This window comes from Salmo salar, chromosome 13, assembly GCF_965601325.2.
Source record: "Salmo salar chromosome 13, fSalSal1, whole genome shotgun sequence".
In the NCBI taxonomy this organism is placed as follows: Eukaryota; Metazoa; Chordata; class Actinopteri; order Salmoniformes; family Salmonidae; genus Salmo; species Salmo salar.
Window position 1 is genome coordinate 9652501 of NC_138303.1, and position 13142 is coordinate 9665642.

A 13142-nucleotide genomic window follows, 5' to 3' on the forward strand; every position below is an offset into this window, starting at 1 on the left:
ACAGTATACTGCTGTTACTGTCTATCCTTTACCCCTACCTACAGTATACTGCTGTTACTGTCTATTATCTATCCTTTACCCCTACCTACAGTATACTGCTGTTACTGTCTATTATCTATCCTTTACCCCTACCTACAGTATACTGCTGTTACTGTCTATTACCTATCCTTTACCCCTACCTACAGTATACTGCTGTTACTGTCTATTATCTATCCTTTACCCCTACCTACAGTATACTGCTGTTACTGTCTATTATCTATCCTTTATCCCTACCTACAGTATACTGCTGTTACTGTCTATCCTTTACCCCTACCTACAGTATACTGCTGTTACTGTCTATTATCTATCCTTTACCCCTACCTACAGTATACTGCTGTTACTGTCTATTATCTATCCTTTACCCCTACCTACAGTATACTGCTGTTACTGTCTATCCTTTACCCCTACCTACAGTATACTGCTGTTACTGTCTATTACCTATCCTTTACCCCTACCTACAGTATACTGCTGTTACTGTCTATTATCTATCCTTTACCCCTACCTACAGTATACTGCTGCTACTGTCTATTATCTATCCTTTACCCCTACCTACAGTATACTGCTGTTACTGTTTATTATCTATCCTTTACCCCTACCTACAGTATACTGCTGTTACTGTCTATTATCTATCCTTTACCCCTACCTACAGTATACTGCTGTTACTGTCTATTATCTATCCTTTACCCCTACCTACAGTATACTGCTGTTACTGTCTATTACCTATCCTTTACCCCTACCTACAGTATACTGCTGTTACTGTCTATCCTTTACCCCTACCTACAGTATACTGCTGTTACTGTCTATTATCTATCCTTTACCCCTACCTACAGTATACTGCTGTTACTGTCTATTATCTATCCTTTACCCCTACCTACAGTATACTGCTGTTACTGTCTATTATCTATCCTTTACCCCTACCTACAGTATACTGCTGTTACTGTCTATTATCTATCCTTTACCCCTACCTACAGTATACTGCTGTTACTGTTTATTATCTATCCTTTACCCCTACCTACAGTATACTGCTGTTACTGTCTATTACCTATCCTTTACCCCTACCTACAGTATACTGCTGCTACTGTCTATTATCTATCCTTTACCCCTACCTACAGTATACTGCTGTTACTGTCTATTATCTATCCTTTACCCCTACCTACAGTATACTGCTGTTACTGTCTATCCTTTACCCCTACCTACAGTATACTGCTGTTACTGTCTATTATCTATCCTTTACCCCTACCTACAGTATACTGCTGTTACTGTCTATTATCTATCCTTTACCCCTACCTACAGTATACTGCTGTTACTGTCTATTACCTATCCTTTACCCCTACCTACAGTATACTGCTGTTACTGTCTATTATCTATCCTTTACCCCTACCTACAGTATACTGCTGTTACTGTCTATTATCTATCCTTTTCTCCTACCTACAGTATACTGCTGTTACTGTCTATTATCTATCCTTTACCCCTACCTACAGTATACTGCTGTTACTGTCTATTATCTATCCTTTACCCCTACCTACAGTATACTGCTGTTACTGTCTATTATCTACCCTTTACCCCTACCTACAGTATACTGCTGTTACTGTCTATTATCTATCCTTTACCCCTACCTACAGTATACTGCTGTTACTGTCTATTATCTATCCTTTACCACTACCTACAGTATACTGCTGTTACTGTCTATTATCTACCCTTTACCCCTACCTACAGTATACTGCTGTTACTGTCTATTATCTATCCTGTTGCCTAGTTACTTTATTCCTAGTTATATGTACATATCTACCTCAATTACCTTGTACCCCTGCACATGGACTCTGTACTGGTACCACCTGGCCACCCCTCATAGCCTGGTTCCTCTCTAGGTTTCTTCCTAGGTTCTGGCCTTTCTAGGGAGTTTTTCCTATCCACCGTGCTGTTTGGGGTTTTAGGCTGGGTTTCTGTACAGCACTTTGAGACATCAGCTGATGTAAGAAGGACTATATAAATACATTTGATTGATTGATTGATTGATTGACTGTGTACCCTGATCATACTAAACATTAGTAACACCTTTTTTAATCCCAAATCTCCTTCCTCCTCCCTCCTCCCCCCCCCCCCCCCCCCCCCCCCCCCCGTCCTCTCTAGGAGTACGAGCGTTTGGCCGCCCAGTTGGATGGTGCCAGGATGCCCCTGGTTGAAAAGGTGCAGACCTTTGCCCCCACCCTCAGTAAGATACCATTGGTGGAGGCAGCAGAGAAACACGCTGAACTACTCAATGAGCTGGCCATGAACCTCTCCAGGTGAGGAGTTGATGGATTCATCAATTGATGCATGGCTGATACGTTGGTTGATTGGTTTATTGATCTGGCCTCGACTTCACGTTTTTCTCCTCTGTGTTACAGTGTGATCTCCAACACCAACAAGGATGGTTTTATCCAGCGAGCGGTGAACGCGTCACGAGCGTACACCGACATCATCGCCGGAGTCAGAGACGCTGAGATTGCTGCTAACCAAGCTGCTGTGGATGCTCTGGAGGTAAGGACAACACACATGCACGTATTTTCCTACATTTGTGAGGACACTCTGAGACTCACAGAAAACTGCAGTATACTATATGCATTGAACATGTGTGGCACCTTAACGTTGCCATAACGGGCTTGTAAGAAACTAATATACAGTATGTTTTGTTACGGTGTTGATGCAGTCGTTGTTGATTTGTGCAGAATGTGAAGGGTCAGGACCTGGGCCAGGAAGCTGACGGTCTGAGGAATCACAGTTCTGAACTCCTGGAGGAAGCTGTCGCACTTCAACAGGAGCTGAATAATGGTACTGATGCAATAAGTATTGTTTCCTCCCACCTCAGATGAATAGAAATTCGGTTCGGTGATGAATAGGGGTTAGAAAATTCTGGAAACTTTCGTTCCAAATTGAAATCAGGAGGGATTTAACAGGGAGGAAACTAGGATTTCTGGGAAAACTGGGAATGAAGGTTAACAACCCTGGTGGTGAATGTCGAACGCTTGTCGTTTATTTATTTTATTTCATATGTTATTATTGCCTTTGTCCTGTCAGATCTGAAGCCTCGTCTCCGGGACGCCATGACTCGTCTGGATGAGGCCAAGCAGAAACACAAGACTCTACTGAAAGACCTTGAGATGGTACAGAGTAACCTCAACTTCAGCAGAGGTAAGGTCATACACACACACACACACACACACACACACACACACACACACACACACACACACACACACACACACACACACACACACACACACACACACACACACGTTCCAGACCATCGTCGTAAATAAGAACAGGTCCTCAACGAATACAAGTACAAAACAGACACATTTCTTGCTTAAACCCAGTCCAATAGTGCCTACCCTATCCCTCCAACCCTATCCCTCCAACCCTATCCCTCCAACCCTATCCCTCCAACCCTATCCCTCCAACCCTATCCCTCCTACCCTATCCCTCCTACCCTATCCCTCCTACCCTATATCTTCTACCCTGTCCCCTCTACCCTATCCCCTCTACCCTATCCCTCCAACCCTATCCCTTCTACCCTATCCCTCCCACCCTATCATTCCAACCCTATCCCTCCTACCCTATCCCTCCTACCCTATCCCTCCTACCCTATCCCTCCAACCCTATCCCTCCAACCCTATCCATCCTACCCTATCCCTCCTACCCTATCCCTCCAACCCTATCCCTCCTACCATATCCCCTCTACCCTATCCCTCCTACCCTGTCCCCTCTACCCTATCCCCTCTACCCTATCCCTCCTACCCTATCCTTCCAACCCTATCCCTCCTACCCTATCCCTCCAACCCTATCCCTCCTACCCTATCCCTCCTACCCTATCCTTCCAACCCTATCCCTCCAACCCAATCCCTATCACTCCTACCCTATCCCTGCTACCCTATCTCTCCTACCCTATCCCTCCAACCCTATCCCTTCAACCCTATCCCTCCAACCCTATCCCTTCTACCCTATCCCTCATACCCTATCCTTCCAACCCTATCCCTCCTACCCTATCCCTCCTACCCTATCCCCTCTACCCTATCCCCTCTACCCTATCCCTCCTACCCTATCCCTGCTACCCTATCCCTCCTACCCTATCCCCCTAACCCTATCCCTCCTACCCTGTCCCTCCTACCCTATCCTTCCAACCCTATCCTTCCAACCCTATCCCTCCTACCCTATCCCTCCAACCCTATCCCTCCAACCCTATCCCTCCTACCCTATCCCTCCTACCCTATCCCTCCTACCCTATCCCCCCTACCCTATAAATCCTATCAATCCTACCCTATCCCTCCAACCCTATCCCTCCTACCCTATCCCCTCTACCCTATCCCTCCAACCCTATCCCTCCTACCCTATCCCCTCTACCCTATCCCTTCTACCCTATCCTTCCTACCCTATACCTCCAACCCTATCCCTCCTACCCTATCCCCTCTACCCTATCCCTACTACCCTATCCCTCCAACCTTATCCCTCCTACCCTATCCTCCAAACAATACCTGTACATGTTGTCCTCCAGAGGAAACGGCTAAGGTTATAAAGGAGGCGAAGGCTGCAGCGGAGGAGGCGAACAGTACAGCAGCGAAGGTAGAGGATACCCTAGCCCCTATCAAAGAGCAGGTGGACCAATGGCAGCAGCAGTACGGAGACGCTAACACCACCAATGAGGACATAAACAAGGCATTCCTGGAGGCCAACAAGTCTGGTAGGTCTACAACCACTAGTCTAGGTAGGACCACTAGATACCACTAGACGGTAGGTCTGGTAGGCCCAGTAGATACCACTAGACAGTAGGTCTGGTAGGACCACTAGACAGTAGGTCTGGTAGGACCACTATATACCACTAGACAGTAGGTCTGGTAGGACCACTAGATACCTCTAGACAGTAGGTCTGGTAGGACCACTAGACAGTAGGTCTGGTAGGACCACTATATACCACTAGACAGTAGGTCTGGTAGGACCACTAGATACCTCTAGACAGTAGGTCTGGTAGGACCACTAGATACCACTAGACAGTAGGTCTGGTAGGACCACTAGACAGTAGGTCTGGTAGGACCACTAGATACCACTAGACAGTAGGTCTGGTAGAACCACTAGACAGTAGGTCTGGTAGGACCACTATATACCACTAGACAGTAGGTCTGGTAGGACCACTAGATACCTCTAGACAGTAGGTCTGGTAGGACCACTAGACAGTAGGTCTGGTAGGACCACTATATACCACTAGACAGTAGGTCTGGTAGGACCACTAGATACCTCTAGACAGTAGGTCTGGTAGGACCACTAGATACCACTAGACAGTAGGTCTGGTAGGACCACTAGACAGTAGGTCTGGTAGGACCACTAGATACCACTAGACAGTAGGTCTGGTAGGACCACTGGACAGTAGGTCTGGTAGGACCACTCGATACCACTAGACAGTAGGTCTGGTAGAACCACTAGATACCACTAGACAGTAGGTCTGGTAGGACCACTAGATACCACTAGACAGTTGGTCTGGTAGGACCACTAGATACCACTAGACAGTAGGTCTGGTAGGACCACTAGATACCATTAGACAGTAGGTCTGGTAGGACCACTAGAAACCTCTAGACAGTAGGTCTGGTAGGACCACTAGATACCACTAGACAGTAGGTCTGGTAGGACCACTAGACAGTAGGTCTGGTAGGACCACTAGATACCACTAGACAGTAGGTCTGGTAGGACCACTGGACAGTAGGTCTGGTAGGACCACTCGATACCACTAGACAGTAGGTCTGGTAGGACCACTAGATACCACTAGACAGTAGGTCTGGTAGGACCACTAGATACCACTAGACAGTTGGTCTGGTAGGACCACTAGATACCACTAGACAGTAGGTCTGGTAGGACCACTAGATACCATTAGACAGTAGGTCTGGTAGGACCACTAGACAGTAGGTCTGGTAGGACCACTAGATACCACTAGACAGTAGGTCTGGTAGGACCACTAGATACCACTAGACAGTAGGTCTGGTAGGACCACTTGATACCATTAGACAGTAGGTCTGGTAGGACCACTAGATACCTGTAGACAGTAGGTCTGGTAGGACCACTAGATACCACTAGACAGTAGGTCTGGTAGGACCACTAGATACCACTAGATAGTAGGTCTGGTAGGACCACTAGACAGTAGGTCTGGTAGGACCACTAGATAGCACTAGACAGTAGATCTGGTAGGACCACTAGATACCACTACACAGTAGGTCTGGTAGGACCACTAGACAGTGGGTCTGGTAGGACCACTAGATACCACTAGACAGTAGGTCTGGTAGGACCACTAGATACCTCTAGACAGTAGGTCTGGTAGGACCACTAGATACCACTAGACAGTAGGTCTGGTAGGACCACTAGATACCTCTAGACAGTAGGACTGGTAGGACCACTAGACAGTAGGTCTGGTAGGACCACTAGATACCACTAGACAGTAGGTCTGGTAGGACCACTAGATACCTCTAGACAGTAGGTCTGGTAGGACCACTAGATACCACTAGACAGTAGGACTGGTAGGACCACTAGATACCTCTAGACAGTAGTCTGGTAGGACCACTAGATACCTCTAGACAGTAGGTCTGGTAGGACCACTAGACACCACTAGACAGTAGGTCTGGTAGGACCACTAGACAGCACTAGACAGTAGGTCTGGTAGGACCACTAGATACCTCTAGACAGTAGGTCTGGTAGGACCACTATATACCACTAGACAGTAGGTCTGGTAGGACCACTAGATACCACTAGATAGTAGGTCTGGTAGGACCACTAGACAGTAGGTCTGGTAGGACCACTAGATACCACTAGACAGTAGGTCTGGTATGGACCACTAGATACCACTAGACAATAGGTCTGGTAGGACCACTAGATACCACTAGACAGTTGGTCTGGTAGGACCACTAGATACCACTAGACAGTAGGTCTGGTAGGACCACTAGATACCATTAGACAGTAGGTCTGGTAGGACCACTAGACAGTAGGTCTGGTAGGACCACTAGATACCACTAGACAGTAGGTCTGGTAGGACCACTAGATACCACTAGACAGTTGGTCTGGTAGGACCACTAGATACCACTAGACAGTAGGTCTGGTAGGACCACTAGATACCATTAGACAGTAGGTCTGGTAGGACCACTAGACAGTAGATCTGGTAGGACCACTAGATACCACTAGACAGTAGGTCTGGTAGGACCACTAGATACCACTAGACAGTAGGTCTGGTAGGACCACTAGATACCACTAGACAGTAGGTCTGGTAGGACCACTAGATACCTGTAGACAGTAGGTCTGGTAGGAACCACTAGACAGTAGGTCTGGTAGGCCCACTAGATACCACTAGACAGTAGGTCTGGTAGGACCACTAGATACCACTAGACAGTAGGTCTGGTAGGACCACTAGACAGTAGGTCTGGTAGGACCACTAGATACCACTAGACAGTAGGTCTGGTAGGACCACTAGATACCACTAGACTGTAGGTCTGGTAGGACCACTATATACCACTAGACAGTAGGTCTGGTAGGACCACTAGATACCACTAGACAGTAGGTCTGGTAGGACCACTAGACAGTAGGTCTGGTAGGACCACTAGATACCACTAGACAGTAGGTCTGGTAGGACCACTAGATACCACTAGACAGTGGGTCTGGTAGGACCACTATATACCACTAGACAGTAGGTCTGGTAGGACCACTAGATACCACTAGACAGTAGGTCTGGTAGTGGACCACTAGACAGTAGGTCTGGTAGGTCCACTAGATACCACTAGACAGTAGGTCTGGTAGGACCACTAGATACCTCTAGACAGTAGGTCTGGTAGGACCACTAGATACCACTAGACAGTAGGTCTGGTAGGACCACTAGATACCACTAGACTGTAGGTCTGGTAGGACCACTAGATACCACTAGACAGTAGGTCTGGTAGGACCACTAGACAGTAGGTCTGGTAGGACCACTAGATACCACTAGACAGTAGATCTGGTAGGACCACTAGATACCACTACACAGTAGGTCTGGTAGGACCACTAGACATTAGGTCTGGTAGGACCACTAGATACCACTAGACAGTAGGTCTGGTAGGACCACTAGATACCACTAGACAGTAGGTCTGGTAGGACCACTAGATACCTCTAGACAGTAGGTCTGGTAGGACCACTAGATACCACTAGACAGGAGGTCTGGTAGGACCACAAGATACCACTAGACAGTAGGTCTGGTAGGACCACTAGACACCACTAGACAGTAGGTCTGGTAGGACCACTAGACAGTAGGTCTGGTAGGACCACTAGATACCACTAGACAGTAGGTCTGGTAGGACCACTAGATACCACTATACAATAGGTCTGGTAGGACCACTAGATACCACTAGACAGTTGGTCTGGTAGGACCACTAGATACCACTAGACAGTAGGTTCTGGTAGGACCACTAGATACCATTAGACAGTAGGTCTGGTAGGACCACTAGACAGTAGGTCTGGTAGGACCACTAGATACCACTAGACAGTAGGTCTGGTAGGACCACTAGATACCACTAGACAGTTGGTCTGGTAGGACCACTAGATACCACTAGACAGTAGGTCTGGTAGGACCACTAGATACCATTAGACAGTAGGTCTGGTAGGACCACTAGACAGTAGATCTGGTAGGACCACTAGATACCACTAGACAGTAGGTCTGGTAGGACCACTAGATACCACTAGACAGTAGGTCTGGTAAGGACCACTAGATACCACTAGACAGTAGGTCTGGTAGGACCACTAGATACCTGTAGACAGTAGGTCTGGTAGGACCACTAGACAGTAGGTCTGGTAGGCCCACTAGATACCACTAGACAGTAGGTCTGGTAGGACCACTAGATACCACTAGACAGTAGGTCTGGTAGGACCACTAGACAGTAGGTCTGGTAGGACCTACTAGATACCACTAGACAGTAGGTCTGGTAGAACCACTAGATACCACTAGACTGTAGGTCTGGTAGGACCACTATATACCACTAGACAGTAGGTCTGGTAGGACCACTAGATACCACTAGACAGTAGGTCTGGTAGGACCACTAGACAGTAGGTCTGGTAGGACCACTAGATACCACTAGACAGTAGGTCTGGTAGGACCACTAGATACCACTAGACAGTGGGTCTGGTAGGACCACTATATACCACTAGACAGTAGGTCTGGTAGGACCACTAGATACCACTAGACAGTAGGTCTGGTAGGACCACTAGACAGTAGGTCTGGTAGGTCCACTAGATACCACTAGACAGTAGGTCTGGTAGGACCACTAGATACCTCTAGACAGTAGGTCTGGTAGGACCACTAGATACCACTAGACTGTAGGTCTGGTAGGACCACTAGATACCACTAGACAGTAGGTCTGGTAGGACCACTAGACAGTAGGTCTGGTAGGACCACTAGATACCACTAGACAGTAGATCTGGTAGGACCACTAGATACCACTACACAGTAGGTCTGGTAGGACCACTAGACATTAGGTCTGGTAGGACCACTAGATACCACTAGACAGTAGGTCTGGTAGGACCACTAGATACCACTAGACAGTAGGTCTGGTAGGACCACTAGATACCTCTAGACAGTAGGTCTGGTAGGACCACTAGATACCACTAGACAGGAGGTCTGGTAGGACCACAAGATACCACTAGACAGTAGGTCTGGTAGGACCACTAGACACCACTAGACAGTAGGTCTGGTAGGACCACTAGACAGTAGGTCTGGTAGGACCACTAGATACCACTAGACAGTAGGTCTGGTAGGACCACTAGACAGTAGGTCTGGTAGGACCACTAGATACCACTAGACAGTAGGTCTGGTAGGACCACTAGATACCTCTGTGTAGGTTCTTTATAGTTTCACCATACAGAGGACAAGGACTCTAGCTTGTCTTCCATTTTGAATGTTGCTATTAAAGCTGATTAGGATTGATTTTCATAGAGCGGTGTGTACAGACTTGCTCAATGAAGAAACATCTGCTTAAATGGGTTTAGACTGACAGAACATTTCTGTCCGTGTGTGTCCCTCCAGTGGGTATGTTGGGCGAGGCCATCCCAATACTGATGAAGAAGCTAGACAAGCTACAGAACCACTCAGCCCAGATGCCCAACATCTCAGAGAACATCCTCAGGATCAGACAGCTCATCGCAGAGGCCCGCAAGGCAGCCAGCAAAGTACGGTGGCTCATACGGGACAAACGTAACCCAGGCCCTCAATAGAGACAAACTTAATAAGATGAAATAATAATTACCAAGCATTGTGTTTGTTTGGTCTGAAATGGACCCCCCCTATTCTCTACATGTGCTACAAATGTGTTTGTTAAATGTAGTTATTGTATGAATAAAGTATGAATTTTGGGTCAAAACTCAGATTTTATAGAACGTCTATCTACTATGGTTAACATCAACATACGTAGGAATGGACGGCAGCCATTTTTATTTTCCTCTTTTCTTCCTCTCAGGTGAGCGTACCTGTCAAGTTCAACGGGACATCAGGTGTGCAGGTGCGTACCCCCAGTAACCTGGCAGACCTGTCAGCTTACACCTCCCTCAAGTTCTACATCACCCTGCCCGAAGCCTCACGCGCCCGCAGACAGGACCAACCAGACAAACAGTTTGTCTTTTACCTCGGAAACAAGGACGTAAGTATTTTATTATTATTTTTAAACTCTGTTTATTCCGGGGGGGGGGGTTGTTTATACAAATAGACAACACATATCATAAGAAAATACAAAATAAAATAATAAATAATACGCTATCTTCCACGCACACTGTGGGACAGAGAATATTGAATATACGTTTTTTTTTAAGCATTTATATAAATTTATAAGCCTATATAATGACATATTCATGAAAGGATATCATTAGGCAGTGTATATCATTAGGTAGTGTATATCATTAGACAGTGCCTGTATCATTACTAGTGTAGTTTTTAATGTAGTATTTTTCTATAAAACTGTATGAGAAGAATGACCATCAAATATGGAATTCTATAGTCCAGTAATAAAGTACCACAGTATGAGTCATAATACCCATAAAGCCTAGTGGTCAAACATCTCAGCCCCCTCAGTAACCCATATCTCTCTCTACCTTCTCTCAGCCCCCTCAGTAACCCATATCTCTCTCTACCTTCTCTCAGCCCCCTCAGTAACCCATATCTCTCTCACCTTCTCTCAGCCCCCTCAGTAACATCTCTGTCTCTCTGTTCTTCTCTTATCCCTCAGTAACATCTCTGTCTCTCTGTTCTTCTCTCAGCCCCTCAGTTACATCTCTGTCTCTCTGTTCTTCTCTCAGCCCCTCAGTTACATCTCTGTCTCTCTGTTCTTCTCTTATCCCTCAGTTACATCTCTGTCTCTTTGTTCTTCTCTCAGCCCCTCAGTTACATCTCTGTCTCTCTGTTCTTCTCTTCTCTCAGTAACATCTCTGTCTCTCTGTTCTTCTCTTATCCCTCAGTTACATCTCTGTCTCTCTGTTCTTCTCTTATCCCTCAGTTACATCTCTGTCTCTTTGTTCTTCTCTCAGCCCTCAGTACATCTCTGTCTCTCTGTTCTTCTCTTATCCCTCAGTAACATCTCTGTCTCTCTGTTCTTCTCTTATCCCTCAGTTACATCTCTGTCTCTTTGTTCTTCTCTCAGCCCCTCAGTTACATCTCTGTCTCTCTGTTCTTCTCTTCTCTCAGTAACATCTCTGTCTCTCTGTTCTTCTCTTATCCCTCAGTTACATCTCTGTCTCTCTGTTCTTCTCTCAGCCCCTCAGTAACATCTCTGTCTCTCTGTTCTTCTGTTATCCCTCAGTTACATCTGTCTCTTTGTTCTTCTCTCAGCCCCTCAGTTACATCTCTGTCTCTCTGTTCTTCTCTCAGCCCCTCAGTTAGATCTCTGTCTCTCTGTTCTTCTCTTATCCCTCAGTTACATCTCTGTCTCTCTGTTCTTCTCTCAGCCCCTTAGTAACATCTATTTATCTCTGTTCTTCTCTCAGCCTCCTCTCCAGCTCCAGCTGCCCAATCTCAAGGGTTTGTATTGAGCTGGAGACCCTGAATGAGGAAGTGCTCAGTCTCTATAACTTTGAGAACATCTTCCAACTCAACACCACCGAGGAGAAACCATGTGGAAGGTGGGACCACTTGTAGACCACAACATCTTATCTCTATGGCTGGAGCGCTCAGCGCTGAATACTAACAAGAGCCACATCCATCTTGTGTTGACTCCTGCATCTGGGAGCTATAGTGTCCATCCTCCATTAACCACTGTGTGTTGACTCCTGCATCTGGGAGCTATAGTGTCCATCCCCCTATAAACCACTGTGTGTTGACTCCTGCATCTGAGAGCTATAGTGTCCATCCCCCATTAACCACTGTGTGTTGACTCCTGCATCTGGGAGCTATAGTGTCCATCCCCCTATAAACCACTGTGTGTTGACTCCTGCATCTGGGAGCTATAGTGTCCATCCCCCTATAAACCACTGTGTGTTGACTCCTGCATCTGGGAGCTATAGTGTCCATCCCCTATAAACCACTGTGTGTTGACTCCTGCATCTGGGAGCTATAGTGTCCATCCCCCTATAAACCACTGTGTGTTGACTTCTGCATCTGGGAGCTATAGTGTCCATCCCCTATAAACCACTGTGTGTTGACTCCTGCATCTGGGAGCTATAGTGTCCATCCCCTATAAACCACTGTGTGTTGACTCCTGCATCTGGGAGCTATAGTGTCCATCCCCTATAAACCACTGTGTGTTGACTCCTGCATCTGGGAGCTATAGTGTCCATCCCCTATAAACCACTGTGTGTTGACTCCTGCATCTGGGAGCTATAGTGTCCATCCCCTATAAACCACTGTGTGTTGACTTCTGCATCTGGAAGCTATAGTGTCCATCCCCCTATAAACCACTGTGTGTTGACTTCTGCATCTGGGAGCTATAGTGTCCATCCCCCTATAAACCACTGTGTGTTGACTCCTGCATCTGGGAGCTATAGTGTCCATCCCCCTATAAACCACTGTGTGTTGACTTCTGCATCTGGGAGATATAGTGTCCATCCCCCTATAAACCACTGTGTGTTGACTCCTGCATCTGGGAGCTATA

The 13142-nt window shown here is 46.7% G+C and overlaps 1 protein-coding gene across 1 annotated transcript in view; it reads left to right on the plus strand.

Annotated features, from left to right (window-relative positions):
- The window catches only part of LOC106566304 (laminin subunit alpha-5), a 230278-nt gene that overhangs the window by 186881 nt on the left and 30255 nt on the right, over positions 1 to 13142 (plus strand). Inside the window, exons 55-62 of the mRNA XM_082959682.1 lie at positions 2170 to 2324; positions 2427 to 2559; positions 2748 to 2850; positions 3097 to 3210; positions 4571 to 4756; positions 10094 to 10236; positions 10524 to 10703; positions 11936 to 12174. Coding sequence (XP_082815808.1) covers positions 2170 to 2324; positions 2427 to 2559; positions 2748 to 2850; positions 3097 to 3210; positions 4571 to 4756; positions 10094 to 10236; positions 10524 to 10703; positions 11936 to 12174 — 1253 coding nt within the window. The remainder of the gene's footprint in view (positions 1 to 2169; positions 2325 to 2426; positions 2560 to 2747; positions 2851 to 3096; positions 3211 to 4570; positions 4757 to 10093; positions 10237 to 10523; positions 10704 to 11935; positions 12175 to 13142) is intronic.